Raw genomic sequence first — 26674 nt, 5'->3', positions numbered from 1 at the left:
AGCGGCTGCCCCGGAAAGGCGGTGGTCCCGGGTTCGTGTCCCGAACCAGGACGAATTTCAACTGTGAGGCTTTTCTTTCGTGGAATCCGTATGGGTTTCCTATGTAGAAATTGCTGCAAACGGATGGATGCCTGATTTTCCCTTTATTACGTACTTCTCGCCACCTTGCGGGTTTCCGCAGAACTAGCACGTCAGAAATATACCGTAGAAGGATCGACATTTGGGCGAGTTGGTACTGGTTGGACATCTTGAAGGGGCAGCGCAATATGACGAAGACAGAAGGCAGGAACACACAGGACAGCGCTGAACACAGGACAGCGTACACGACAGGCCCACAGAAGTTTTAGGCGTGGCAATAAGAAGCCACACACACACACAAAAGTTATCTCTAGACAGTTCCGTTCTCTGGCTCGCGTTAGCGGTGATGCAGGGAGTTCACATATGTGTAAGTTGTCACTCCTCGTACGCGGCTGATGATGATATTGATTTAAAGAAGGAAATAACGCTTATAACGTTGACCACGCTGGGGTTGTGCATATATAAGCGTCACGCTATACCAGGCTACCAGCCCAGAGACGCTTCCGGGCTGTACGTGCCAAAGCACGCGCCCATGTCGAACTGCGGTCCCTCATCCTGTGGCACAGGCAGCTCGGACGGTCTGCACGGCAGGGGCTCGCTCCAGAAAAACGAGTGCAGCAAGGCCTGGAAACAAGGCACGTTTTTTTTTTTAAGCTGCACCAAATTTTTTAAGATTACGACAGACTATAAATCGCGGCAGCGTTATGTTTACCATTCGAGTGTACGGATTGGCAGCCTTTAGGTACAGAGCAATTTCCGCAATTACGTGCCGAATTAGCGAAGTCACGGTAATTGACTTTCTAATTATCGACAACAGGTGGCTACAGCAAATGAGTATTACCTTGGGTCCCGTCCTCGACACTAGCTGTCCCAACGATCAAATTTTGAATAACGGATTTCATGTGAGAGCTACGAGAACAATTTATTTATTTATTTATTTTATTTCGAATACTGTTAAGCCCTTACGGGCTGTCACAGATTGAGAGAATATTTTAAACACATTTACGCAAAAAGCATTTCCAGCCTCTGTCGAAACATTTCGACTGAGCGGCATCCCGTGAACACATTGGCATCGAGTCTGTTCCATTCAACAACGGTTCGAATGAGACGTGAAAATTTGAATGTTTCAACCCTTGGCGTGTAATGCTGAATGGCATGAGGGTGATTTGTACGAGCTGGTACTCGTACTGGACGTCGTAGATGTAGGCCTGGATCTATTTTCATCTTTTTATTATAAAGCTCGTGCAGGAATTTCAGCCGCGCTATCTTTCTTCGTTGAGACAAGGGTTTTAGACCGGCCCTGTCAAGAAGCGCAGTCGTGGACTGTTCTGTGTCGTAGCACGAACAAATGAACCTGGCCGCTAGCGTTTGGACTCTTTCTAATTTACTAATTTCGGTTTGACCGTGAGGGCCTCAAGAGATACCTGCATATTGCAGTGCTGGCCTTACTATAGTTTTATATGCCGCAAGTTTAACGTCAGGAGTGGGATTCCGTAGCCTCCTTTTTAGGAAACCAAGCTTACGTTGCGCATATCCGCAAATCCACTCAAATATGTTTGCCCCACCTCGAATTATCGGTAATGGTGATTCCGAAATACTTTACATACTTGGAACGCTTGATTTCTTTCCACTTAATGGAATATGGATATTGTAGGGGAGGTTTTCTTATTTGTAACTGTCACGCAAGTAGTTTTTTCAAAATTAATTTTCATGTCGCATGTAGCACACCAGTCACTGATAACTTTCAAAGACTCATTCGAAATTCTTTGGTCACTGACACTTTTGACACAAGAAAACAAAACACAGTCGTCCGCGAACAATCCCAATAAACCACTTGATGGACACCAACTGCAATGTCATTAATATACAATAAAAATAAGACAGGTCCCAAAACTGACCCTTGCGGGACACCTGACGACACGGGCAATGTAGATGAATGACTTCCAGATATTCCGACAAATTGGTACCGGTTATGCAAGTAGGCTTGAACCCGTTTGATTACCGGAGAATCAACACCAAGGTCACACATTTTTTCAATCTGTTTCACATGACACACCCTGTCGAAAGCCTTTGACAGGTCTATTGCAATCATATCTATTTGCTGCCGGGAGTTAATTGCTTTTGCAAAGCTATGTAGCATTTCGAACAGTTGGATTACTGTCGACAGGCCCTTTCTAAACCCGTATCTTTTGCTGTAAAACAGGCTATTGTTTTCTAGATGTTCTACTAACTGCTTTGCACTCATATGTTCCAGAATTTTACATGACGTACAAGTTATTGAAATGGGACGATAATTATCCACAGAGAGATTATTACTTGCTTTAAAGATTGGTACCACTCTCGCTAGTAGCCGGTCGCGTGGCGCGGCTACTACAAGTAAAAAATAATAGCCAAGAACCTTGACACCCAGTCACAATAACGTTTTAAGAATTCATTGGGTATCATATCAGGACTTGGGGATTTCTTGGTGTCTACTTTGAGAATTATGCCTTCTTTTGAAATACAGAGGTTGCTTTTAGCACTCGATTGTCGATTTCTTGGAATGAAAACGTGAAGAAATGATTAAATGCTTCTACAACCAGTTTATAGGTTTGCTACACGTGTTTCCATTTAAGAGCGGCAGGCTCCTTGAAACCGAAACTGGCTGAAAAAAGAGCGTCGATCTGTGTCGTCAATGCCCCCCCCCCCCACCTCCCCCTATCTTACTTTGTTGTAGCGCAAGCCTGAACAAGGACAATGGAAAGGCACATCTGACACACACAGCGCTTACTTCGTAATTTACTTCGTCATCCCGTCGGGCGCCACGCGTCCACTTCCACCGACGAAATGCCGTTTCATGAGCCCAAGGCAATGACGAAGCAACTTTGGCGGCCCGCCGGCATCGAAGCGCTAGGCCAACGCCGCAGACAGCAAGTAGATAGCGCAAGCTGCTCGTGGGGGCCGGAGCGGTGGTGACCTCGGAGACGTGACGAAAGGCGGGGGGGGGGGCCACATCGACGACACAGACGCTCTTTTTCCAGCCAGTTTCGGTCTCAAGGAGCCTGCCGAGGGGAATTAATTGTTCGCGTAGCTCCCACATGAAATTCGCTATTCAAAATTTGATCGTTGGGATAGCTAGCGTCGAGGAGGGGACCCAAAGTACACTCATTTGCTGTAGCCACCTATTGTTAATAATTAGAAAGTTGATTGCCATGACTTCGCTAATTAGTTACGTAACTGCGGAAATTGCTCTGTATCTAGAGGCTGGCTGCCAATCTGTACATTCGACTGGTAAACATAACGTTACCGCGATTTACATTTTTCTAATTTAAACAATTTAGTACGCAGCTAAAGAGAAGCTAGAACACGCTATATATGCATACGACTAGATATGTAGGTATGATAACGTGTAATTTTTTACGCGTTGGCGTAGTGTGCATGCTCCGGGAAACGAGATAATTACAGGGGACGAGCTCTATATAAGAAACCAAAGTTTATTGGATGAAGCCCGAACATCGAACTTACAGTGCCGGTTAATGCATGCACACATTGGGTGAACAAACAGCACGGGGAACTGCATCGCCCATATATAGTCCAGCACTTTTCGCTGATGGATTTCTGCACATAGACTCGGGATGTGGATATCGTGCACGATATCTATATCCCGAGTCGATGCACAGAAATCAATCTGGGCGCGGTGACACGGATCGTCGTCTAGCATGCAAGTTGGAATCTCGCTTACGTGCAACACACTTTATTCCTCGTCTCTCTCTCTCTTTCTGTTCCCCACTTTCTTTCTTTCTCTCTTTTTCCCCCGTACGTCTGCCTTCTTTACGTTCGTCCCCTGTTCACATTCAGTTGCGTTTGAGGTTTCTTTCCTCAAGGAGTGCCTCCTCGTCAGTGAAAACTTGAAACCTGCGTTCTGTAGGACTCGTGCTCGCCACCTATACTATAGCTTGCAAAGGGCCTATTAACTATATGCGCCTCTCTTCGGTCCACAACTGCTATACTCTTATATTTTTAATATAGCGTATCGTCACCGGGCGTGCCCGATGGCGCTGCGTGTCAGACGAGTAAGCGGATACTGTCATGAAGCTGCGTACATTGTCCTTCGAGGTTGAACGAATCACTCTTTCCACAGACATACCCGTGCTTAGGAGCGTGAGCTTTATACGTAGATCACGTAGACCAGACCTGTAAGCGCGCGGGAACACAGGCAAAATTTTCTACAGAAAAGCAGACGGGACATCGCCATTTCTTCTCACAACTTAAGCTCCCCCGTCTCTTCTTCTCATGTAAAATTTTGCCTGCGTTCCGGTGCGCTTCAAGATATGATCAACATGAACCTTAAACAACTAGTATATATAGCCCGACTCGCCGCCTTGTTTCACTATACAGTCGAAAACCCTTAATTATAACGAAGTGCTCCGGGGCTCCGCGAAGTAGCTACACTGGTCACTTTGTTGTGCAGGCCGCGCATCGCGCAGCTCTCTGTAGAACTGGGACAGATCTATTACTTCGTTATGTACAGCTCGTTTCGTTGTATAGAGCCGTTCACTGTAAAAGCGCTCAACCGTATGTGGAGATGTTTCCAGAGCCTCATCGCAGCATATGCTTCTTCATCGGCTGCTGAATGGCGATGCAGGCGTAATCCGTGTAAAGCCCCTTAAACTTCGTAAAGTAGCGACACTCTCCTCCTCCACCTTCACTCCTCCTCGTTTCTCCTCTCTTTCACGTTCCCTCCTCGACCGTGGCGCCGCCTGCACTGCTCGAGCGTAGCAACGGCGCCCAACATGCGTTCCTCGCCACTCCGTTGACGCTTCTCGAGCAAAAGTGGCGCTGATGCACGGCGCGAGTTCCCACGTGATGCTATTAGGCCAATAGCGAATGCCGCCTCCTCCTCGCGCGCTCGGCCTCGGCTCTGGCCGAGGCCGAGCGCGCGAGGAGGAGGCGGCATTCTTCAAAGCGTGTCGCTACTTTACGAAGTTTTAAGGGGTTTTAAATCCGTATACATACTCTGAGGTGATGTGTCCTGCGAAAAAAGAAAATTCGCTTCTTAGACAGTAGGGTCCATTGGCCGGGTACTGCGGCTGCTGGTACACGCTTCCTGTCGCGTCAGAGCCCGCGCGCACGACTCGTGCAATGCATCGCGGAGCCGCTGGATCTCGTACAATGCTTAACGGGCAGTCTGAGGTTCCAGCTGATGGTGGCTGAGCATGAGCTGAGGTCATGTCCGTCGGCCACTGAGATGAAGGTGGTGTTATAAGCTTCCGTGAAGTGTGTGTGGCTCGACCCTTGGGCCTGGCGAGTTGCCGGTTGAGTTTTATTTTACCTTCTGGAATGATATGTTCTTCTTTTCCTTTCCCGCCCTCTGATCAGAGCAACAAACTGGAGGATTATTACCTCACGCCCCGTCTGTCTGCTTTTGCCCAAAATATAATAATACCGTCTGTCTTTTTCACCATCATCATCATCATCATCATCATCATCATCATCATCATGGTTACGCCCACTGCAGGGCAAAGGCCTCTCCCATACTTCTCCAACAACACCGGTCATGTACTAATTGTGGCCATGCCATGCCTGCAAACTTCTTAATCTCATCCGCCCACCTAACTTTCTGCCGCCCCCTGCTACGCTTCCCTTCCCTTGGGATCCAGTCCGTAACCCTTAATGACCATCGGTTATCTTCCCTCCTCATTACATGTCCTGCCCATGCCCATTTCTTTTTCTTGATTTCAACTAAGATGTCATTAACTCGCGTTTGTTCCCTCACCCAATCTGCTCTTTTCTTATCCCTTAACGTTACACCTATCATTCTTCTTTCCATAGCTCGTTGCGTCGTCCTCAATTGGAGTAGAACCCTTTTCGTAAGCCTCCAGGTTTCTGCCCCGTAGCTGAGTACTGGTAAGACACAGCTATTATATACTTTTCTCTTGAGGGATAATGGCAACCTGCTGTCCATGATCTGAGAATGCCTGCCAAACGCACCCCAGCCCATTCTTATTCTTCTGATTATTTCCGTCTCATGATCCGGATCCGCCGTCACTACCTGCCCTAAGTAGATGTATTCCCTTACGACTTCCAGTGCCTCGCTGCCTACTGTAAATTGCTGTTCTCTTCCGAGACTGTTAAACATTACTTTAGTTTTCTGCAGATTAATTTTTAGACCCACTCTTCTGCTTTGCCTCTCCAGGTCAGTGAGCAGGCATTGCAATTGGTCCCCTGAGTTACTAAGCAAGGCAATATCATCAGCGAATCGCAAGTTACTAAGGTATTCTCCATTAACTTCTATACCCAATTCTTCCCAATCCAGGTCTCTGAATACCTCCTGTAAACACGCTGTGAATAGCATTGGAGATATCGTATCTCCCTGCCTGACGCCTTTCTTTATTGGGATTTTGTTGCTTGCTTTATGGAGGACTACGGTGACTGTGGAGCCGCTATAGATATCTTTCAGTATTTTTACATACGGCTCGTCTACACCCTGATTCCGTAATGCCTCTATGACTGCTGAGTTTCGACAGAATCAAACGCTTTCTCGTAATCAATGAAAGCTATATATAAGGGTTGGTTATATTCCGCACATTTCTCTATCACCTGATTGATAGTGTGGATATGATCTATTGTTGAGTAGCCTTTACGGAATCCTGCCTGGTCCTTTGCTTGACAGAAGTCTAAGGTGTTCCTGATTCTATTTGCGATTACCTTAGTAAATAGTTTGTAGGCAACGGACAGTAAGCTGATCGGTCTATAATTTTTCAAGTCTTTGGCGTCCTCTTTCTTATGGATTAGGATTATGTTAGCGTTCTTCCAAGATTCCGGTACGCTCGACGTCATGAGGCATAGCGTATACAGGGTGGCCAGTTTCTCTAGAACAATCTGTTCACCATCCTTCAACAAATCTGCTGTTACCTGATCCTCCCCAGCTGCCTTCCCCCTTTGCATATCTCCCAAGGCTTTCTTTACTTCTTCCGGCGTTACCTTTGGGATTTCGAATTCCTCTGGAGTGATTTCTCTTCCATTATCGTCGAGGGTGCCACTGGTACTGTATAAATCTCTATAGAAATCCTCAGCCACTTGAACTATCTCATCCACATTGGTAATGATATTGCCGGCTTTGTCTCTTAACGCATACATCTGATTCTTGCCAATTCCTAGTTTCTTCTTCACTGTTTTTAGGCTTCCTCCGTTCCTGAGAGCATGTTCAATTCTATCCATATTATACTTCCTTATGTCAGCTGTCTTACGCTTGTTGATTAACTGTGTTTTCTGTGTTGATGTTGGCTAAAGGCTGTCTGTCTGTCTGTCCACCCGTCTGTCTGTCCGTCTCTCTCTCTCTCTGTCTGCGTGTCTGGTTTGTTTGTTTGTTTGTCTGTTCGTTAGGTGGTGGGATCACCGCACGGGCTCACCTTTGAGCACGTCACCCTCCTCTCTGGGTCGTAGCACACGAACGACCTGGCCAGGTCCCTCGCGTGCTTGCTCACGTCGGGCAGGAGGGTGCGCCAGGGAACGCCGGCGCTCTCCGAGAAGCTGATCTTGTGGTAGTCGGGCAGCTCCTGCAGGCCCTGAGCGACACCGCTTGGTCAGACGTGTCGCGCGGGAATATACGCACGCGCGAGACGCGTTCTCAGGATACGCTAGGTTACGAATCAATCAATCAATCAATCAATCAATCAGTCAATCAATCAATCAATCAATCCCCCCTCAAATAAAGGAAATACCTTATGCACCATATCCGCATTATTATGTGACCACGTGCAACCGTGTATAAAACCCCGTATAATCCAATATATATAAATTAATTCATTATCTCATAGATGTATGCGTATTTATGGTTATGACCGGACTTTATAAGGCAGGGTGTCAATCTGCCGTCTGTTTTCTGAGAACACACGACTGGGCACCTGTGGGTGTAATCTCGCTTTGCTTTGTTTTTGTCTTTCTGCATGCCGTAATAACCCTTCGTGGGATCCTCAAGGTAAATAAATGAATTGAAAAACAATGGATCGCTTTTGCTTGCCGTGATTTGACAAGTGCTTCAGGTAGTCCAGAAAAGGAGTACGGCGCGCGGAAACCTTAATGGCGTAATTTATTCGAAGGCGACTTTTTTTTTTTTTGCCTTTGAGATTTATTACTGTTTCGGGTGTCAGCGTTAAACCACTAGATTGAAGGAATGCACAAAACACAAACCGCAAGACACTGCACGTGTACTTGCAACACAGCGTCACGTCTTCATAATTAAGGATTTCTCGTTTTTTTTTTCCGAGTCGCCGTGCTACTCATTTTTGAAGTGGCGTTCTGGCAACGACAAGAGTCACCAACACTGGCCTCAACTGATCAGAGATCAGTTAACATACCGGAACACCGGAGACGTCGATACCGGCAACAGCGCTGGTAGCGACATTTTGTGACGCTTTCGTCAACCGCAACACGTTAGAAAAAATTTTCGATTTAGCGTCATTGGTCAGACAGGAATGAAAAAAAAAATGATTTCTGTACGCTAAGGATTGTTTTGTACGGACGCCTTTGTACAAACAGAATTGTAGGACGCGGTCGTTGCAATTATACAGTTACGTGCACACCAGTTGACGTCTCTGTCGCCAGTGTTTCGGTGTTCCGTAAAATATATCTATCACGTGTAGTGGCACACTAAAACCCTCCGATCAGTTATTATGATCGACCAGAAAGCCCCGCCTCGACACCACAACTTTTGTTCAATACCCACCGGCCAGACTTCTTCATCCGGAGTTCCGAGTGCTTTTATGACGAGGCACAGTTGTTCGATGTCGCTTTCACCCTGGGGGTGGGGGGGGGAGGGGGGAGGAGGTAAGAGAACCAAAGTGACCCGTGGCGATGTTCACCGCATAAAACTTATTACACTTTCCGCGAAATTTTGGTTGAAATTTAACGATTCCTGAATTCTCGTGAGATTTCAGGGCGTTGCATGCACCATGGTGTATCGTCCTATTTTCACTACTTTAACTTGTCATTAGTCGTCAGAATCAGCTCCCACGAAATATCGCATCCTCGGACATCGATCACGACTCATTCATTGAGAGGTTGCAGTTTTATTTCTCGGCGTTAAGTGCTTATCTAGTTCCCTTCCCTTCTTTTTTAAATAGTCTTGTCGTAAATATGTGTAAAGCTTGTATGATACTGTATGCTGCTATAATGTCTGTTGTACTCTTTCGTACGCATAATGTTTAATGTATTATTCTAACATTTTGCTTGACTATATCTTTATTCATACATATATTTGTCTTTGACACTTACCGATGTCTGTTACGTTATCAGGTTTGATGGGTTGTAGTCCATCCTATGTAATGCCCATATGGGCATTACATAGAAAGCTTTCAGTGCACTTGTGTCACCGCTGTGCATGAAACACTTCGCGGTTTTATTGCGTCTGCTGTGAATTCTAGCGATAAATGGGTCTAAAGCCTTTCAACTTCAGCTTTCTCTACCTTTCTTCGCGCATTTGGCAAAAAATGGGTCCCCTATAATAGCAGAAAGATAGAGCATGTCCGTAATTGTAATCGCAGTTCACGAAATACTCGTACACGAGGGAGAAAAAACGTGCGCAGCAGCGCCACCTTGTCACTGTGACGTCATCTAGGGGACACGCAACTAAAGTTGCAACGTGCGGCCATGTTCTGCTCTGCTGCTGCGCAGAGGCATTGGCGAGAACAATCGTCAGCGTAATTTTCTTTTTCCGCTTCTGGGAGAGCAACGACGTAACATGAAAACGCTTCTAAAGACGTGGTGGTTGAACGAAGGCTTCAAAATGTATAACCTCACTCGGAAGTCGATGCCGCTACCATCGACTTCCGCAAGAGGGCTTCCTTACACGACGGAACTAGGCCTATATAATCACCACGCTCCTAATAGTTTCTGCAGTGTGCCAGAAACTATTAGGAGGGCAAGGTAGCAGCGACGACGCCATCGGTTCGCGCGGTCGCGCCTTTCTTGCACTTGTAGCTGAACGTCCGCCATTTTTGGTAGGTCAAAGTAGCTGTCAGGAGAAGCGCACTTCTTGCGGCATCTTGCATGAGGTGGCGTTTCCTTGAAGCGTCCCGACGATTCTCTCGTGACTGATTTTTCGACCGGAAACAGTGGAGCACTCAGAGAATCGGGGCCACCGGTTTTATGAAGAAGCAATTAAATATTGCGGCACGTTTCCTGAATATTTGTTTACTTGTTCATCCACAGCGCCCTTCGGCATTAGAGTGCGTGTGTGTGTGTACGCCAAAGTTTTGAACATACATAAAAAAAATGCAGGTATAACACGGGTTATGCATTACGAGCGTCAACAGAAAGCGGCAGATGAATAAGTAGCATGAAACGGAGCATCGTCGACCATCACCATTACCAACCACAAGCGTGTCAACAGCAATAACAACCTTCATCGGTCACTTTAAAGAAAAAAGTAGAACATTTGCAAAAGCTGAAGTTTGGCAACAGCACATGAGGTACATTTTAAAAGGAGTGAAAAGCTAAAAAAAAAAGAAACAATGCCCGCGGATGACTCTCTCCGCAAAATGGCAATGAAATTACTCAATTCCAAATGAATAACGTAATCCTTCTTTTTTTTTCTTTGTCCGTTTCTAACTGGAGTGAGGGAAAAGAAAAACGCTTTCCTGCAAATATCACTTCCCTGTCACTTCCCTTTACTGTTCGCGAAAATGAAAAAAAGAAAAGAAAAAGAAAAGAGGTTCTGCACGATAACGCGCACACGACGAGATTAAAAAAAAAAAAAAAAAAAAACTCGACTTAAGCGATACGGCTTCAGCACACCAATCGGACTTGTGCCGCCCTCTACTCAACGTTGGTAAAGGGAGCAACAAGATCAGTGATAGGGCGCGCTTCCAGTAGATGGCGACACCATATTATTTGCTAAACGGCACGTAATGGGAAGTATTTCTTTAAAGTTATGAGGTATAACATGCACGTCATATTCGACTAATTGTAAGGCCAGCTTTCCCGCAAGGCTGTTCTTACCTCGCTTTCATTTGAATGAAGACCGGTATACCACCGTTAGGTGCGCAAAACAAAATTTTTCGTGCCTCATCGAAGAGAACGACAAACATCTTTCATGTAGTAGAAATTCTGCCACAGGCTTCAGTCAATTAATACTTTCTTATGATTACTAAATGTCATTTAACAAGTATAAAAGTTAGGGCGTATGCTTAAGAGGTATTTTAATTTGACACTGAAGTTCACCTCGAAGTGTCCGACCTGACGTCATCAACGACAGGAAGCGACAGGGAGCGAACTTTGATAACATTGTGTGATGATGTTACTCGTAAAAAAAAAGAATAAACAGGAGTGCCCCGCACATTTTTTCTGGCTGTGCTCAGTCACGGTAGTCAGAGTGATTGAAGGAACGAAGCGTTACACATATATGTCATAAAGCTTTTCCGATAACTATAGAGTGATAACTTGACTCACACGAAACAGAGGCGAGCCGTTCAACATCTCGGCGAACACGCATCCCAGGGCCCTGCGAATCAGGTGAAATACTCTCACTCACTCACTCACTCACTCACTTCACTGTCGGCGCAAGAAGTAGATTCGTAAGGCCCACAAATCCCGTCATAGCACCATTTTGTATGCCAACGAGAGCTCGAATTTTCGCGCATGCTATGACTTTTAATCGCCAGATTACAGCTACCATGCATGTCACGATATGGCATTGTCAGCATGCTCCGAGCACGTGTTCTGTTACGAACTTATTGAGGGCCCTGACGGGTACATGTATATGCTCAGGTCCCGGAAATAAACTCGTCGTTGAAAGCGTGTGTGTGTGTGTGTGTGTGTGTGTGTGTGTGTGTGTGTGTGTGTGTGTTTGTGTGTGTGTGTGTTTGTGTGTGTGTGTGTGTGTGTTTGTGTGTGTGTGTGTGTGTTCCCTGTCGCGCCCTTTTGTACTGCGAAGAACTTCAGTATGGCGCACCAACAAGCCGAACGTATAATCAGCTGTGAACAGGGCAACAACGTAGCGTAAGTGACGTCGCGTGAACACTCCCTTTATGCTCCTCATTCTTTCTCTCCTCCCTTCTCCCCTGCGCAGACAGCTGGCTAGAGAAATGTACTGCCTTGAGAGGTCGACTTGATCGCCTCTTTTCTTTAACGATGAGCCTTTCCCCTTTGAATTCCTTCATTTCTTCCCAAGCGCATACATATAACATCAAACTGACATTAAAAAGGAACATTAAGTTGCGCTGTCTCTACCATGTACAATTACCGCAAGCCAGAAACTACGCGAGAATGAGACGCAGGTGGCGACGCCCCCTAGAAGTCTCCGTACTTGTATAGGTTATTGTGACGTCATGGATTTTGAAAGCGTCTACCATGGTCCGACTAAGTCAAGGAAAACGAATTACCTTAATTGCGTTCTAAATAAACAAAATATGATAACTCTCCGGGTGGGCGGTGAGGATAAGGAGGGAGTTGGGGTGGGCGGGTGTTGTGTGTGTGTGTGCGGGGGGGGGGGGTATGTTGGACTCAAACATGCGAAAACACATTGAAATCCGTGATGTCGCACCAACGTACCGGCGTCGTGGTTGAGGCGCGACGTTCAGAAAAGAAAAAAAAATGAAGAAATGCATTTCCTTCATTTCCTGAGCTAACAAAACAGCGTGTTCTTTCCCGCCAAATAAATGAAAAAAAATTGAGCCCCGAAAGAATGCGAATTCACTAGAATAAGCTAATTTAGCGTTGATCTTTAGTGTCTCTTCACTGTTTTATTTATACTCACAAGCGACGCCGCGCGCCGTAATAATTCATTAAAATAATTTATCTATTTTTTTTCGCCTCAGTTTTACTTCTCTAAAAAACAAGAGAGAGAGAGAGAGAGAGAGAGAGACGGAGAGAGAGTAAGGAATCCAGACGGGGACCGGCACTCTGTGTTTAACTCGGCGGAGACTGAATATTGATTTTTTACGGCGACCGCGCGCCATCTCTCCCCAACTGCACCTCGATTTCGAATGAAATGGAAAATGAAAAAAAAAAATAAGGAGAATAGAATATAAAACAGAGAAAGTAGAAAGAGAGAGATAGAGAGATGAACATTCGCCTCCTCGCCAGAGATCAATGCCGGGTCCGTAGCGTTGGGCTCCGTACAGCAGCTCCGGGGCCCGGTACCACCTGCGCGGTTGGAGGAAAGTGTGTAACAGACGTCGAGATCGGGGCCTCGGGTCCGTTCAATTTCTTCAAATTGGGAACCCCCGTAATCTTCTAGCACACGCTGTCCCGTTCATGCACCGTCTGTCCCAGCTATATAGCGTTAGCCAAGCTGTTAAAAGAAGATTACCGCAGATATTATTTTCCATAGTGTGGGACGAAGTACATGGGAGTTACAGTTACTTTTGTGCTTCAACGCAGGAGAGAGTGTTTTGCTTTAAAAAAAAGAAAGAAATTGACTCGCCATCTCAACCCTGCGAAAGTGGATGTCGCTGATGGGGGTATGCAATGTTTTATTACTTTAGAGTAATGGTCGTAATGGTAATTTAGAATAATGGCAGTAATGGGAGTAAGGGTAATTTTGACAGCACGCCGCCGCTGTTCGTATTGCCGTTTCTTTTTCCCTTTGTCACTCCTCGTATTCATGCTGCTACTCGGGAGTCCTAACTATGCATGCGTTGCCTACTCATAGCGATGCTGCAACAATGAAATCAGTTGCTAGGCTGGTTCCTTTATACACGAAAGGCTAGTGACGTCACTCCCCACGTCGCAAGCTGCCGTCGCCACGGCAACTTGCGCAACAGTGATATTTACCGGGAAACGTGGCGCTACGTGTCTCGCATTGTTATCACGGGCGCCTTACCATCAATTGTGTGGCTCGGATGCTTGTTTTGTGCTTGTTCTTCGTTGAAACGAATGCTGTTCTGTGTGTTGTATGCGTGATTCTGCAGAATGTATGCGCTTTCCGCGTCACTTTGCGGGATCGGCCCACATTCTTGCCCACTGACACGAAAAATGCCGACCAACGACAGGCTAACAGCTTCGCTGTAAAAGGTAAGCGGACCAACGTGCAATTTTAAGGCGAGTTTCGGTGGCGCACACCTCCAAACTGGTGTCATTCTGGAAATTCATTCCAAGCGGATACGCCTGACGAACTCACCGGCCACAATTTGTAAATTGCAATAAGATAATTGTGATTGTAAAATTGTAAATAAGATAATTAAGAAGTAATAATTAGTGGGTGTTTATTAATTAGTTCAGTGCGTGCTTCAATTTTTCACGCTAGTAGTGTCCTCTCCTCTTAACAATTCAGATGAAGGACTGAAATCCTGTTATCTGAAACAGACGATTCTTTGATTCCATAAAACTTAAACATGATGACCCCGTGTATCATGTGGGGGCATACGACACATACGGTATATCAGAACGTACGAGTATTTATATGGGGGTCCCCATATATGTTCATGCGGTATTACTGGATATGAGGGGTTTTATCGACAAAAGAGGGTGCCGATAGCAGAAAAGGAAAGTTTGCCCCCGCCATGACGTCACGAAAATGAGCGAGCGCAATTACCTGGCACACCTGAACAAGTTCCCCCGAGATGGACTGCGCTGTGTGCAGCTGTTCTTGGGTTCTCACACCCGACTGCTAAAGCACCTTAAACTTCGTAAAGTAGCGACAAGCTTTGAAGAATGCCGCCTCCTCCTCGCCCGCTCTGGCCGAGGCCGACGCCGCGTCGCTATTGGCCTAATAGCATCACGTGGGCCCTCGCGCCGTGCGTCAGCGCCATTTTTACTCGAGAAGCGTCTACGGAGTGGCGAGGAGAGCATGTTGGCGCCGTTGCTACGCTCAAGCAGTGTAGGCGGCGCCACGGTCCAGGAGGGATCGTGAAAGAGAGGAGAAACGAGGAGGGGTGAAGGCGGAGGAGGAGAGTGTCGCTACTTTACGAAGTTTAAGGGGTTTTACCGTCTGCAGAGTATAAGCGCCCGCTTTCGACGGAGTATAGCGTAAAGCGAGAGGCCGCGCGATATGGTGCGTACCTCGTAGCAACGCCAGAGCTGTGTTCCCGGTCCCGCGAATCCAGACAGGCGAGTCCGAAGTCGGCCAGCTTCAAGATTCCTTCGCTGTTCACCAGCACGTTAGTTGGCTTCAGGTCCTGCATCGTGTCAGTCAGTCAGTCAGTCTTATACTCCTCCTCACCAACTACGTGCAGTCCACCGAAAGGTACGCTTCGCGTCAGCCAGCGGAGATCAATGAATGAATGATATTGAAGCAGCGCACTTAAATACTGACGCGTTCGCGCACACATGAAAAAGGACATACACACGCTGGTGATGAATGAGTGAATTCTGGTGATTGTTGAATGAATTAATGAATGAATGAATGAATGAGTCAATCAAAAAAATAGTCAATCAATCAGGGGAGGAACTGCAGCGTGTGAGCTCTCGCGCAATTGAGTTGAGGAAGGGTTGGGTCAAGGGGGAGGCACTGTGGCGCGTGAGTTCTCGAGCAACCGAGTTGCGGAAGGGGTGAGGTGGAGGGAGGGACAGGGGAGATTACAGTGCGTGAGCTCTCGAGCAACCGAATCGCGGAAATGATGGGGCAAGGTGGATGGAGGGGCAGGGGAGATAACTGCCGCACGTTAGCCCTCGCGCAACCGAGTTGCGGAAGGGGTCAGGGGGACGGAGGGACAGAGGAGACTGCAGCGCCTGAGTTCTCGCGCAACCGAGTCTAAGGGGGAGGGAGGAGCAGGCCAGTGACTGCAGCGCGTGAGCTCTCGCGCAACCGAGCTCTGGAAGGGTAGCGTAAGGAGGAGGGTCTATAGAGTATCTCTCGCGCAACCGAGTTGCGGGGAGGGGCGGGTGGTAGGGTTTTTTGCATATTCGTTCGCTCGTTCAGGCTATTCGCTCACACTGACAGTCATCGTCGATGGTTTCTGCACAAAACCTTTTGTAAATTAAATGACGAAAGAAAGCAAGACAACTATATACAGTAAAAGCAGGGTGGTAAAAGTAAGAAACAAAAGGAAACAGCAAAGGTAGGCTATTAAAATCGGCGTACTTTTGCGTTTCGTTTTCACTTTTTGCATTATAAATCAAATTTTCTTGGCATGTCACACATTAGCCATCTATATTTACATGGGGGCATAGTGACTTTGTCCGAAGCATTGAGCTCTAAATAGAGATAATTTTAATCAACCTGAGCAAAGAGAATAGTAAAAGACGGTTGAAGTATTGGTGGCGTAAATAAAGGCAAGACACACAATACAAAATGTATTATTTATTTAAGGAAACAATTTAATTTTTCACGTTCGATTGTGTGTTAACACGAGCCATGTGCAGATAATAAGTGCTGAATAAAATAAGAATAATGATCGAGATTGGTGGCATCAGCTACCATCCCGTTTCAGAGGGAATGCATCCGTATCCTTCCATCGACTGTTGGGACGCTCGACTCTCTCGCGTCTCCTGATGTTTGTATTCCCCGCATAGCACTTGCTGCGGCAGCAGGGGCCTGCGTAGTTGTGCGGTAGTACGAGAGGTGGCGCGAGTCTTCCGCTGCGAGTGCCACCTGAGGGCGCGGACACACGGGAACAAAAGGAACTGACTTCGTTCTCTTGGGCGCCACTGTACTTGGGCTGCGGGAACGCGGCGCGTGCTCGACGAGGCGGGAAGGTGAGAGGAAGTAAAGCCCCTTAAACTTCGTAAAGTAGCGACACTCTCCTCCTCCGCCTTCACTCCTCCACGTTTCTCCTCTCTTTCACCCACCCTCCTCGACCGTGGCGCCGCCTACACTGCTCGAGCGTAGCAACGGCGCCAACATGCGCTCCTCGCCACTCCGTAGACGCTTCTCGAGCAAAAATGGCGCTGATGCACGGCGCGAGGGCCCACGTGATGCTATTAGGCCAATAGCGACGCGGCGTCAGCCAGAGCGCTCGAGGAGGAGGCGGCATTCTTCAAAGCGTCGCACTACTTTACGAAGTTTAAGGGGCTTTAAGCGGAAGAGGAAAGCGTCCGCGGAGGGAGCATTACGTCACGCAGCCAGCCTCGGCAAGCGAACGCTCCGTGAAGCCACAGTGGTGGCCCAACACGTGACCTATTGCGTCACGTCTGCCTACGAAACGGGAACACTAAAACCAACCACGCACTATGACGCGCAATCACGTGTTGGGCCACCACTGACCCAGAAGATTTCGGCTTCCGAATCGCGTTACGGTATGCTCCATCCTCTTGTTTCCTTCCTCCATGGCGGGACTGTCCCACGGACGGCCTTCCCGTTCGCGCGTATGCGCTGATTGGCTAGCTTATTTTTACAGAACGCGCAATAAATGCCCTTTAGTTTGTTTCCAGCACTGCGTTGTCGCACCTTTGTCCCAGGAGCGCGAGTGGGACCCCACACGACACATCAACCACTCATATAAAGCTTGCGTCCTCTGGGAATTATCTTGTCCTCAAACAATAATCGTTATCTGTGTTGCGTGACTTTCGCGCTTCTCACGCGCGTTATCAGCGTGGTGTAGCATCCTTGGCATGAAAGTAGCGAGAGCAGTTCTTTTTTTTTTTTCTAGAAAGGAAACGCAGGCAAGGCCGATGACGATTATCATCATTTGGGGACAATACGGCCTCTAAAAACAGTTTGCACCCTATGAGCCGCATTGACAAAACGTTTCGATATGGGGCCACTTCGAGTGGATAAACGCGCTTTTACCGGCCGCTGTTTATGTTGTGGGATTGTGTATTTGCTCGTTTTATATTTGGTGCCGCCGTGCATGGTAACATATAGCATGGGACTCTATACGTTCACACTACGGCAGTCGGAGCCAGGTACAACTGTGCTGTACTCACACATAACACCGATGCCAGTTTCATATGTTCGCTCGGACAAGGAGAAACGAATAAGTATGTATTTTCAGTGTTCCTTAGCAATTCTTTTGCCTCTGCATGGCTCTTTGCGCTCGCCATTCAATGTCTGCCGAAGTGAAATAAAGCACTGAGGTGTATGTTTAAAGTTAATAGAGAGTTTTAGCCTGTCAGTTTACGGAATGCCGAAAGACTGGAGACGTGCGGATGGATGGATGGATGTTATGAGCGTCCCCTTTGGAACGGGGCGGTGGGTTGCGCCACCTAGCCCTTGCAACGCAGCGGCGTTGGCGGCGCCACACGTGGCGATGACGTCAACTAGAAAACATGCACTGTAACGGCAACGACCGTTTCTTCTACCTGTCTGCTGGTGGAAAGGCGTCAGAAGGCACAAGCATTGGTGCATATACTCCATCTCACAAGCTGGTACGTTGCAGCACTGTCGAAGGTGCGAGGCGTACTCAAGCGATATCCTTGCGCAGTGCCATATAGTTCCGGGCGTAACTGGCTGATTATTGGCTACACTGGAGAGTTCTACTTTTGCTCACTAGGTGATACGGTACAGCGATACGGGACATGCTTCTGACACGCATACACGCCGTGTACCGAGAATTTCTGTGGCAGTTACCGCCGGTAACCGTAATAGCCACTCTAATCGTGACAACATGGCAGCGCCCATACAGCACCGACCACCCGCTTCGATCTTCATGAATTCGCTCTTGTTGCTGGCTGTCCGCCCTGTCAGAAAGAAACAAGCGGCAAAATCTGTCGTCGGTAAGCCTGATCTCAAGCTGAGGTCAAATCATTAGGCATGTTTTATCGTAATTATTGAGAACGCCTGTTTGTTTTCACGCAGCCAGGACTAGAGACACGGTACCGAGCCGTAAAACTGGTTTGATTTCTAAATTTAGCAGATGGTGCCACAGCATTAGCATGGGGTGATGTGTAGACGATGCGGAACGCTATAAAAACCTAATTGTTCACTGCATCAATAATTTACTACTGCGCTCTAGCATGGTACGTGATGACAGTAGCGAGTAAACGCCAAGTAGACGCCGAGCAGACGCTGTGGCGCAGGCGAACACTTTTAAGGGCATTCACCCATACTACTTGCTAAGTGCGCTGCAAGGTAAGTGCAGGGAAAGGGTACAGGTAAAGCGAATCCCTGCTGTCGCATGCATGTAAACGCAGATTATAGTTACGGCGCCAAAATATTTTTCGCGTCAATCCATCAACCATGGTGCATGTAAAAGGATGGCAAGCAGACGGTGAGCAGACGACGCGGTGCGGATGAGCACATCTCGATGGGCACTCTGCCTTCCTATTGGCTAAGAATGCGTGCAGCTTCCACAGTACTGCACACAGCTTGTGAGATAGAGTATAGTAGATTGCGCCTTTTCCCCCCTTCTACGCGAACAATGACACAACGCAATAACGTTTCTAAGGCGTTGTAGTTGAAGAAGGCGTCACGAGATGGCGCTACCAGCTTTGCTACTGCCGTTCACGGCTCCGATAATCCGGATTAAGAAGCTTACGGACAAACTAAGGATCTCTAATAGCGAAAGTCGTCGTATAACGAACGGCTGACGCTTTGCTTGATATCCATGGTTATGTATCTACTCACGTGCATGGCGCCCTTACCCTGTGTAGAATTCCCATGCTGTGGCAGTGTTCCAAGCCGCACAATAGCATTCGCATGCAGCACTTGACGTGGCCCTCGGTCAGAGGGCGCTCGGGGTTGTGGATCATCGTGGAGAGGTTGCAGCACAGCAGCTCGAATACCAGTAGAACACCGCTACTGCTGGCGATCACCTCGAGCAGCCTGACCACCTATGCTCGGTTTCAGCAGCGTCCATGCGAATGATAGCAATCCATAAAAATTAGGGCAGCAACTCTCCACTGGGGAATTGCCATACAGTGCGCAGCATTGTTTGTAATCGTGATCTATGGAGCCAATACTCTATCCTTGAAACCAAGACTGCCGTGTTTTAAGAGACAAGCAACTCCAAAGAATGCCACGCACACTACGACGGTGTCTCCAACAAACTCGTTTTTACCACCAGCCTTGTGTTTGATAAATAAATGTTGTAGTTGTTTTTTTTTCTCGCGTAATTGGCCCGCTGACATGCACGCTTCTTCCTGTTGCAGATGCAATTCTCTGGTTGCTTGCGTTTTCAGTGCGTTACGTCCTGCGCAAGCTCTCGCCTGTAAGGCCAAATCGAAGCTCGCTCGCTTGCGCGAAACTAATTCACAAGGGTGCACGCTCTGTGCCGTTTGTCGATGCACGCGTCTGTGGCGTAATATAATGAAGAAAAAAAAAGCGTCCGTGGCGTAATGGTTTCAGTATCGGGCTTCTGTATGTTCGAATCATGCCGCCGGATAATTTTAATAGTGCTTATTTAATTCTATATGAAACAGAACTTTGTCCAAAATGATGAGTTTACAAAGCAGTTTGGAGCCAGAAGGACGAAGTTTAGGCAAATATGTGTATTAATCATCACTAAGGTGCTGGCTGACAGAATGACGCGTCGGAAGTTCTTGCGCCCACGAGCAGGTGGCAGTGGGCGTACAGAAGCTTGCGCATTCGCAGAAATACAGCTGTTCAATCCTAGATGGCGGTACGGGTTTTTTGTGACACGAAACGGAAGGTCGAACGGAACGGAGCAGGAAATGACTCCGGGAACCTAGCCAAATAATACACTACGCGTTAGCGAAAATGTGATTCAGTGATAAAGCTTCAGAAATCTACTTATTTTTGACGTCTGCGAGAAAAAAAGATAATGAAATATACTTTTTTTAAAGCGCAGCTCTTAGACACCCGTTCCTGCGTTGAGCGTCGGCCTCGGCGTAACCGACAGAACGAGCGGAGGCTGAAAGACGGTGAGAGCGAAGAGAGCGCGAGGAAGAAAGCGGAGGAGGAGGGTACGCGGACGCACGGGGAGAAAAGCGGAGGAGCAGAGTGTGGCGAAAGGGTGACGAGGGAAGCGGCAGTTCCGCACGAGACGTGCTCCACGGCGGCAACCCGCTACGAGATGGCACCATAGTAGCGTGCGCCATCACCCGGTCGCCGATGGAGGCATGCGGTGAGCCAACGCCTCCTAGATGGCAGGCTTATGGGCAAGCGTTTTCTCTGATACCATAGGTCTCCTCGATTTGGCTGCACTTTTTGCACTAGTTCAGAAAAGTGTCGTGCCAGTGCAGCGCCAGTTCTTCAAGTGTAAGCGTAGCGCGACACTAGCGCTCTCAGTGCAGCGGTCAAATCGAGGACAAAAGTGCAAGAACGTACAGGCCTTCGTCTGCTGCGACTGGGCGGCTGTGGCTTTTCTTTTGTTGGTGTGTGCCGCTAGCTTAAACGTGTGCGCAATGGCCTTTTTGGTCCTGTGGAAAGAATTTATGTATTAGTACCTAGAAATTAGTTCAACTTCGGCATCATTATTCAGAAAGCATGACCGAGCGCGGTTTCCACACATTTCTGAATCATATATGGCACAACGTTTCAAACGACTGACCGATGTGGTTTTTAACGTCGAGGTAGCGGTAAGCTCGTGAAAATTAATACAAACGACTGTGACCTGAGGGAAAATCCCGGCCTTCAGTGCACTTAGCAGCAGCTGAACCCGGAAAGCGCCCTTAACAAGATGCTGCGTACACATCCTGAAGAAAACTGGCGTCCGTGCTGCGTTACTAATAACAGGCGCCGTCGATGCCTTCTACCAACACCCGCATGACCACGGAGGCGCATGTGTCGTCTGCTATCAAAAGCCTTGCACTACGTGCACGAGAAAAGAACTTGCGGAGAATCTAGTGCCGAAGTGCACATGAACTCGTGCAGCACGACGTCAAATCGAGTGCCGAAGTGCAAGTGGCGCTAGCTGCACTGGCAAATCGAGTGCTAGAGTGCTGCACTCCCTGAACTAGTGCAGAAAGTGCAGCCAAATCGAGGAGACCTCATATGTGGAAACAAAGCCCTGGCGTGGGTTTGGGACCCACTGCGCATGCGCTACCTAAAGCCCCTTAAACTTCGTAAAGTACTGCCACGCTTTGAAGAATGCCGCCTCCTCCTCGCGCGCTCTGGCCGACGCCGCGTCGCTATTGGCCTAATAGCATCACGTGGGTCCTCGTGCCGTGCATCAGCGCCATTTTTGCTCGAGAAGCGTCTACGGCCACGGTCGAGGGGGGAGCGTGAAAGAGAGGAGAAACGAGGAGGAGGAGAGTGTCACTACTTTATTGAGGGGCTTTAGCGCTACCTCGCCTGTGGCGCCGCCGCCGGTAGAGGATGCGCTCCGCGCAAGCCACGCGTTCCCGTGCTCGCGCTTTCTTTTTGAACGATGAGTGACGCAACCGGTGGAATACAAAATACCTAAAGAACTGTGCTGAGATTTCGTTTTAGGGAGTCTCGTAATCATCGGTGAATTTTTTCGTATACTATCTACGAAATGTGCTATTATTTTCTTTTTCAATGGATAGCTGCTAAATCACCATAAACTTTTACAGCAGACCAACAACGAGTGCTGTGTGCCTTCTTTTTTTTTTTCGTCTTATACGCCAGGTACCAGATGTCCTCTATAATTTCAATACTTGCTGTAAGGTAGAAGCAAAGCGTATTTTTAATATTTATGGTGTTTAAGACTCCCCGTGTGGTTTTTCAAAACACGCACGGCGTCAAGAATCTTAAAGGCCATTGTATTGTGTTCCTGGCTCGCAGACTGCACAATCAGAACTAACAATAAGAACTGGATCCCTGCCGGCAGAAACATCGTTTAAAGTTCTATTGTATTACTGCTTCGCAGATGACACATTGTAGAACTAACAATAAAAACTGGATCTGTGCTGGCAAAAAAACTTCATTTAAATACTTCTTTTGCCAACATAAAAGAATCCACCAATATTTCGAGTTGAAATCTACGGCTTTTTCTTTACAACCTGTGGCAACACTGCACTGAATCGACGCATTATATAGCGCTACGTGTGTGGAACGCCGAGCGAGAGGATCCATGTTACCAGAACCTATTTAGGAAAACGAACAGTTTGGGTCCTCCCATCTTGAAGACGGAGGCTTTGGCGGCGGCTTCAAGACTGCCAAGATCTCCCGAACACCTAACAGCAACCGGATGGAGACAACTTGTATTTACTATACAAGTTACGAACAGTTGAGGAATGCTTTCTTAACACATCTTTGCTGTTTGACAATCTTGAGCGCTTCAGTGTAGTTCCCCCGGGCATTGGTCCTTGCGTTTATACTGGGTGTCGCACGTAACTTGTGCCGAAATTATGTAAGTGCCGCGTAGCTGGACAGAATGAAGGTAATGTTGTTTGTCGTCGCTTGGAGCAAGTCAGACAGTTTACAGCGAAGCTGTATGTGGCTACCCGTTTCGTCCGTCTGTCGGTCGCCTGTACGCCTAAAACTCTTCCGGCGCAACCCCATGCGCTCGCGGGGGAAAAAAAAGAAAAGAGAGAAAGAGAGGCGCGCGATTAGCCACCACCACCTAGATAGCACAAGGCCTGTTTACTCCGATCCATGACGTCACGCTACCTAGCCCGAAATTTCAGGCTGGCGTGATGAAAGCGGTGACGTCAAAATCACTGTTGCCAACTCGGTGGCATCCCCGTTAGATTCTGTTGAAGTCGGGATATAACGTCATGGATTGGAGTGAAAAGGCCTTATGCTATCTACAGGTGGTGTTGGATTAGCTGCGCCAATGTTGACGTCGTTGCTCTCCGTCGCAGCCGAGCGCGCGCGCAGCAGTTTCTCTCTGGCTCAGAAATGGGTAGGCCACACGTCATACGTACTCCTGAGCAGCAGGCAGCTTTCGATCAGCAAAGCCGCAAGCAGAACAGGGAACGAGCTCGTCTACGCCTTGCCGGTGCTGCAGCCCGGACACAAGAACAGGCTCGTGCAGCCGAGCGCAAACAGCAACTGCGTACCGAGGATCCGGCAGCCTACCAAGTCGTCGTTTAATGAAGCGTCGGAATTAACCCAGTGATAAACACCTGTGCAGCACGTTTTGGCATCGCTGGTCAACCATTTGTACGGAGTGCTCGGGCGGTGATTTCTTTATGTTGCCTAATTACATAATCAGTTATCATTAATTAATCGAGCTCTCAAATATTCCGAACAAAAGTGTCAATGAGAAAATTGTAGACCGTCCTAAAAAATTACCGATCAAGCTTGCTACGCAAGTTTTTTTTCTCAGCCTGAAAGAATGCCACAAAAGGCGTTGCGCGACTACCGTGTGTCACCATATTGTCGTTTTTGTTTTATTGCGACAACAATAAAAGAAACTCCAGACGAGTTCTCGCTATATCGCCGTGATGTACCGCAGAAAATTCAAGGCGCGGCGAGATCCCATAGCGCGCCGTAGGCTGTGGGTGCGAGGAAAAGCTTCGTAAAGTAGCGACACTCTCCTCCTCCACCTTCACTCCTCCTTGTTCCTCCTCTCTTTCACGCTCCCTCCTCGACCGTGGCGCCGCCTACACTGCTCGAGCGTAGCAACGGCGCCAACATGCGCCAACAACCAAACGCTCTCCTCGTTTATAGGCGGTCACTTTTGTTTGCTGTAAAAACGAATAACATTGCCTACAGTGAGCGGATTCCCTTATCTAATTGGTTGACATGAGGCGAGGAGCGCGCACTAGTGGAGAGGGATTCGATGGCGCTGAGCCAGTGCAGTGAAAATCGATAACCGGGTGAAGAAGGTGGTGCCGGCGTCTGCGATTGGTCCGCTTTCCCTTACTTAGCTTGAGGTGGCTGGTCGAAAATCGCGGCGGCATGCAACAGAAGGTTAAGAATGCCGCTAAAACGGATCCTCAGCAAAGAATAGTTCGCATAGCGAGGTCGTAAACGTGCCGAAAGTACTCGAAAACGTTACACGGCCACGCAAAAAGTTTTATTACACGCAAATAAACCCATGGTCTCCGGCATGTGCGAGTAGCCAGTGCTTGAGCGATCGGTGGCAGCCATCTTTTATTCTTTTCGGGACGGGGCAGGCTGCGGCTATTCAGAAAAAAAAACAGTTTTGTTCGGCATATTAATGCATCTTTGATGCATACACGTCACTTTGACGCGGTGAGTTTTCGCGGTTTTGGGTGAAGTGGGTGGGAGTGAGTGAAGTGGGTGGAGCCCAAAAGCTTTTGACCAATGGCCGAGGGCTAATGTCAAAAAGGCGTCGAATCAAAAATAACCATATTTCTTTTGTTCGGTCCAATGATGCATAATCAGTCTGTACGCGTCATATCAGACGGGGAGCCATGGCGGTTTTCGTGACGTCGTGTGACAGACAGGCGCAGTGGGGTGTTTCAAAAAAGTTTTTGACCAATCGCGAAGGGCTGATTGCAAAATTGGAATAGAAAAGTTTGGAATAGCTTTACGTTATGGCGCCCAATATCTCGAAACTGCATGGCGGCATCCAAGTGGATACGTCTTGCGAACTCACCCGCTACAATACGCAACTTGCAATATGTGTTGTAACGTAATTAGTTAAAAGTTAATCAGTGATTTTTGTTAATTTTAGTTGCATATTTGTTTTGATTTCCCGTGCTAGTAATGTTCGCTTTTTTGAATAATCCGGTGCAAGAACAAGAATTATGCTACCTGCCTCAGGCGAGTTTTAAAAATTCCGGGAACCTTAAAAGTTATCAAACCGTATCTGCCACGTTTGGTTTCCAATTAAGCTTGAGTTGATCGAAAGACAGCGCTTGTCCCGTGTGTCTTCGGGTTCTGTGGGCAGCTATTGTGGATAAGGAAGCGTTGGGATGAGTTCCAATTCGCCCGATTCGCCATCCTGGTGCAGTCCTACGCAATATCCATGATTTGCATCGACCTTCTTCTCTTCCAACCACACGAATTACCGCTGCGTTCTTGTAACTATTAGGAAAGCATGGCATTAGTGTACCAGAACAACGTACTTCGACTTATGTTATTATGCTTACACATATATGTTATTACTATATGCATTGCCATATCGCTCTTTAGTTTGGGCCATGATAGCGTTCTCTATCACACAGATACGGCATATGTTGTACTGCTTGTACTTACATTTTCGTGTTCCAGATGTTGTATGGCCTTGATTTCCCTATGATAAGGAAAAAAATGGAGTGCGTTCAGCACATAGCGCGCTTGAGAACGAGCGAGAGGCTCAAAATCATACCTGAGAGTCGCACGCGGCAGGCTGTTGTCGGCAGCTCTGTGCGGAATTTTCTTCACAGCCACTACCTTACCCGTCAAGGAGCACCGAGCCTTCAAAACCACACCGTGCGCGCCTTCGCCGATCCATCCGAGCGCCTTGTAATTATCCATCGTTCACTCTTTCAGCGGCGGTGCATCGCACCTCCAGGTGCTTGTTGTGTACGCGCGCCCGAGGTTGCTATGGTGCTGAAGAGCGCGCATTTTGTTTTGCGCAAGGCCCAATCCAGTTTGAACGAGGCGTTCTGGCATGGGAGAAACGCTGTGACGCTGTCTGGGTAAACGAATCGAAAAGTGTTTCTCTAGTTACCGCGACTGGCCGTCGCAACTGATGCTTCGAAAGCGCATGCGACGTCCGTACGTCGCAGTATAGGTCGAATTTCCCGCGTTTGTGGTCGCCCGCCTCACGGAACAGGAACGCGTGGACAACGGCAAAAAGAATTGGGCAGTCGGAAGCCTTTTATTCCGTCATTCTTTGAAACACATCAAGCACACGCCCTGCTAGATATTTTTCGCTCCCGCTGCTGTTGCCTACCGCCTCCGCCGCTGCTGCGATGCTGCTGTGTAGATGTCGCTAGTCACAAAAGATGATTCCGACTCCTCCAGCCAATC

The 26674-nt window shown here is 47.8% G+C and overlaps 2 protein-coding genes across 2 annotated transcripts in view; one reads left to right on the top strand and one right to left on the bottom strand.

Annotated features, from left to right (window-relative positions):
* Positions 1–121: 121 nt before the first annotated feature.
* Positions 122–26674, bottom strand: LOC142588031 (cyclin-dependent kinase 20-like). Its single transcript, XM_075699471.1, has 9 exons — positions 26028–26674; positions 25916–25952; positions 19522–19710; positions 15061–15176; positions 13141–13203; positions 11509–11560; positions 8786–8857; positions 7470–7625; positions 122–702 (listed from the first exon to the last, which is right to left on the bottom strand). Exons 1-9 carry the CDS (start codon positions 26174–26176, stop codon positions 562–564), a joined length of 975 nt encoding a protein of 324 aa, XP_075555586.1. The 5' UTR covers positions 26177–26674; the 3' UTR covers positions 122–561.
* The window catches only part of LOC142588029 (poly [ADP-ribose] polymerase tankyrase-like), a 103999-nt gene continuing 100204 nt past the window's right edge, over positions 22880–26674 (top strand). The window contains exon 1 of the mRNA XM_075699466.1: positions 22880–23029. The gene's annotated coding sequence lies outside the window, so the exon portion shown is untranslated. The remainder of the gene's footprint in view (positions 23030–26674) is intronic.

Source organism: Dermacentor variabilis, chromosome 7 (genome assembly GCF_050947875.1).
Source record: "Dermacentor variabilis isolate Ectoservices chromosome 7, ASM5094787v1, whole genome shotgun sequence".
Classification (NCBI taxonomy): Eukaryota; Metazoa; Arthropoda; class Arachnida; order Ixodida; family Ixodidae; genus Dermacentor; species Dermacentor variabilis.
This window is presented reverse-complemented; position numbering and strand designations above follow the sequence as displayed.

Coding starts and splice junctions, on each gene's coding strand:
- LOC142588031 (XM_075699471.1), bottom strand. CDS start 26,176: ATGGATAATTACAAGGCGCTCGGATGGATCGGCGAAGGCGCGCACGGT. Junction 11,561..13,140: donor GGACCCGGCATTGATCTCTG/GCGAGGAGGCGA, acceptor CCTGATTCGCAG/GGCCCTGGGATGCGTGTTCG. Junction 8,858..11,508: donor ACGGCTCGCCTCTGTTTCGT/GTGAGTCAAGTT, acceptor CCCCACCCCCAG/GGTGAAAGCGACATCGAACA.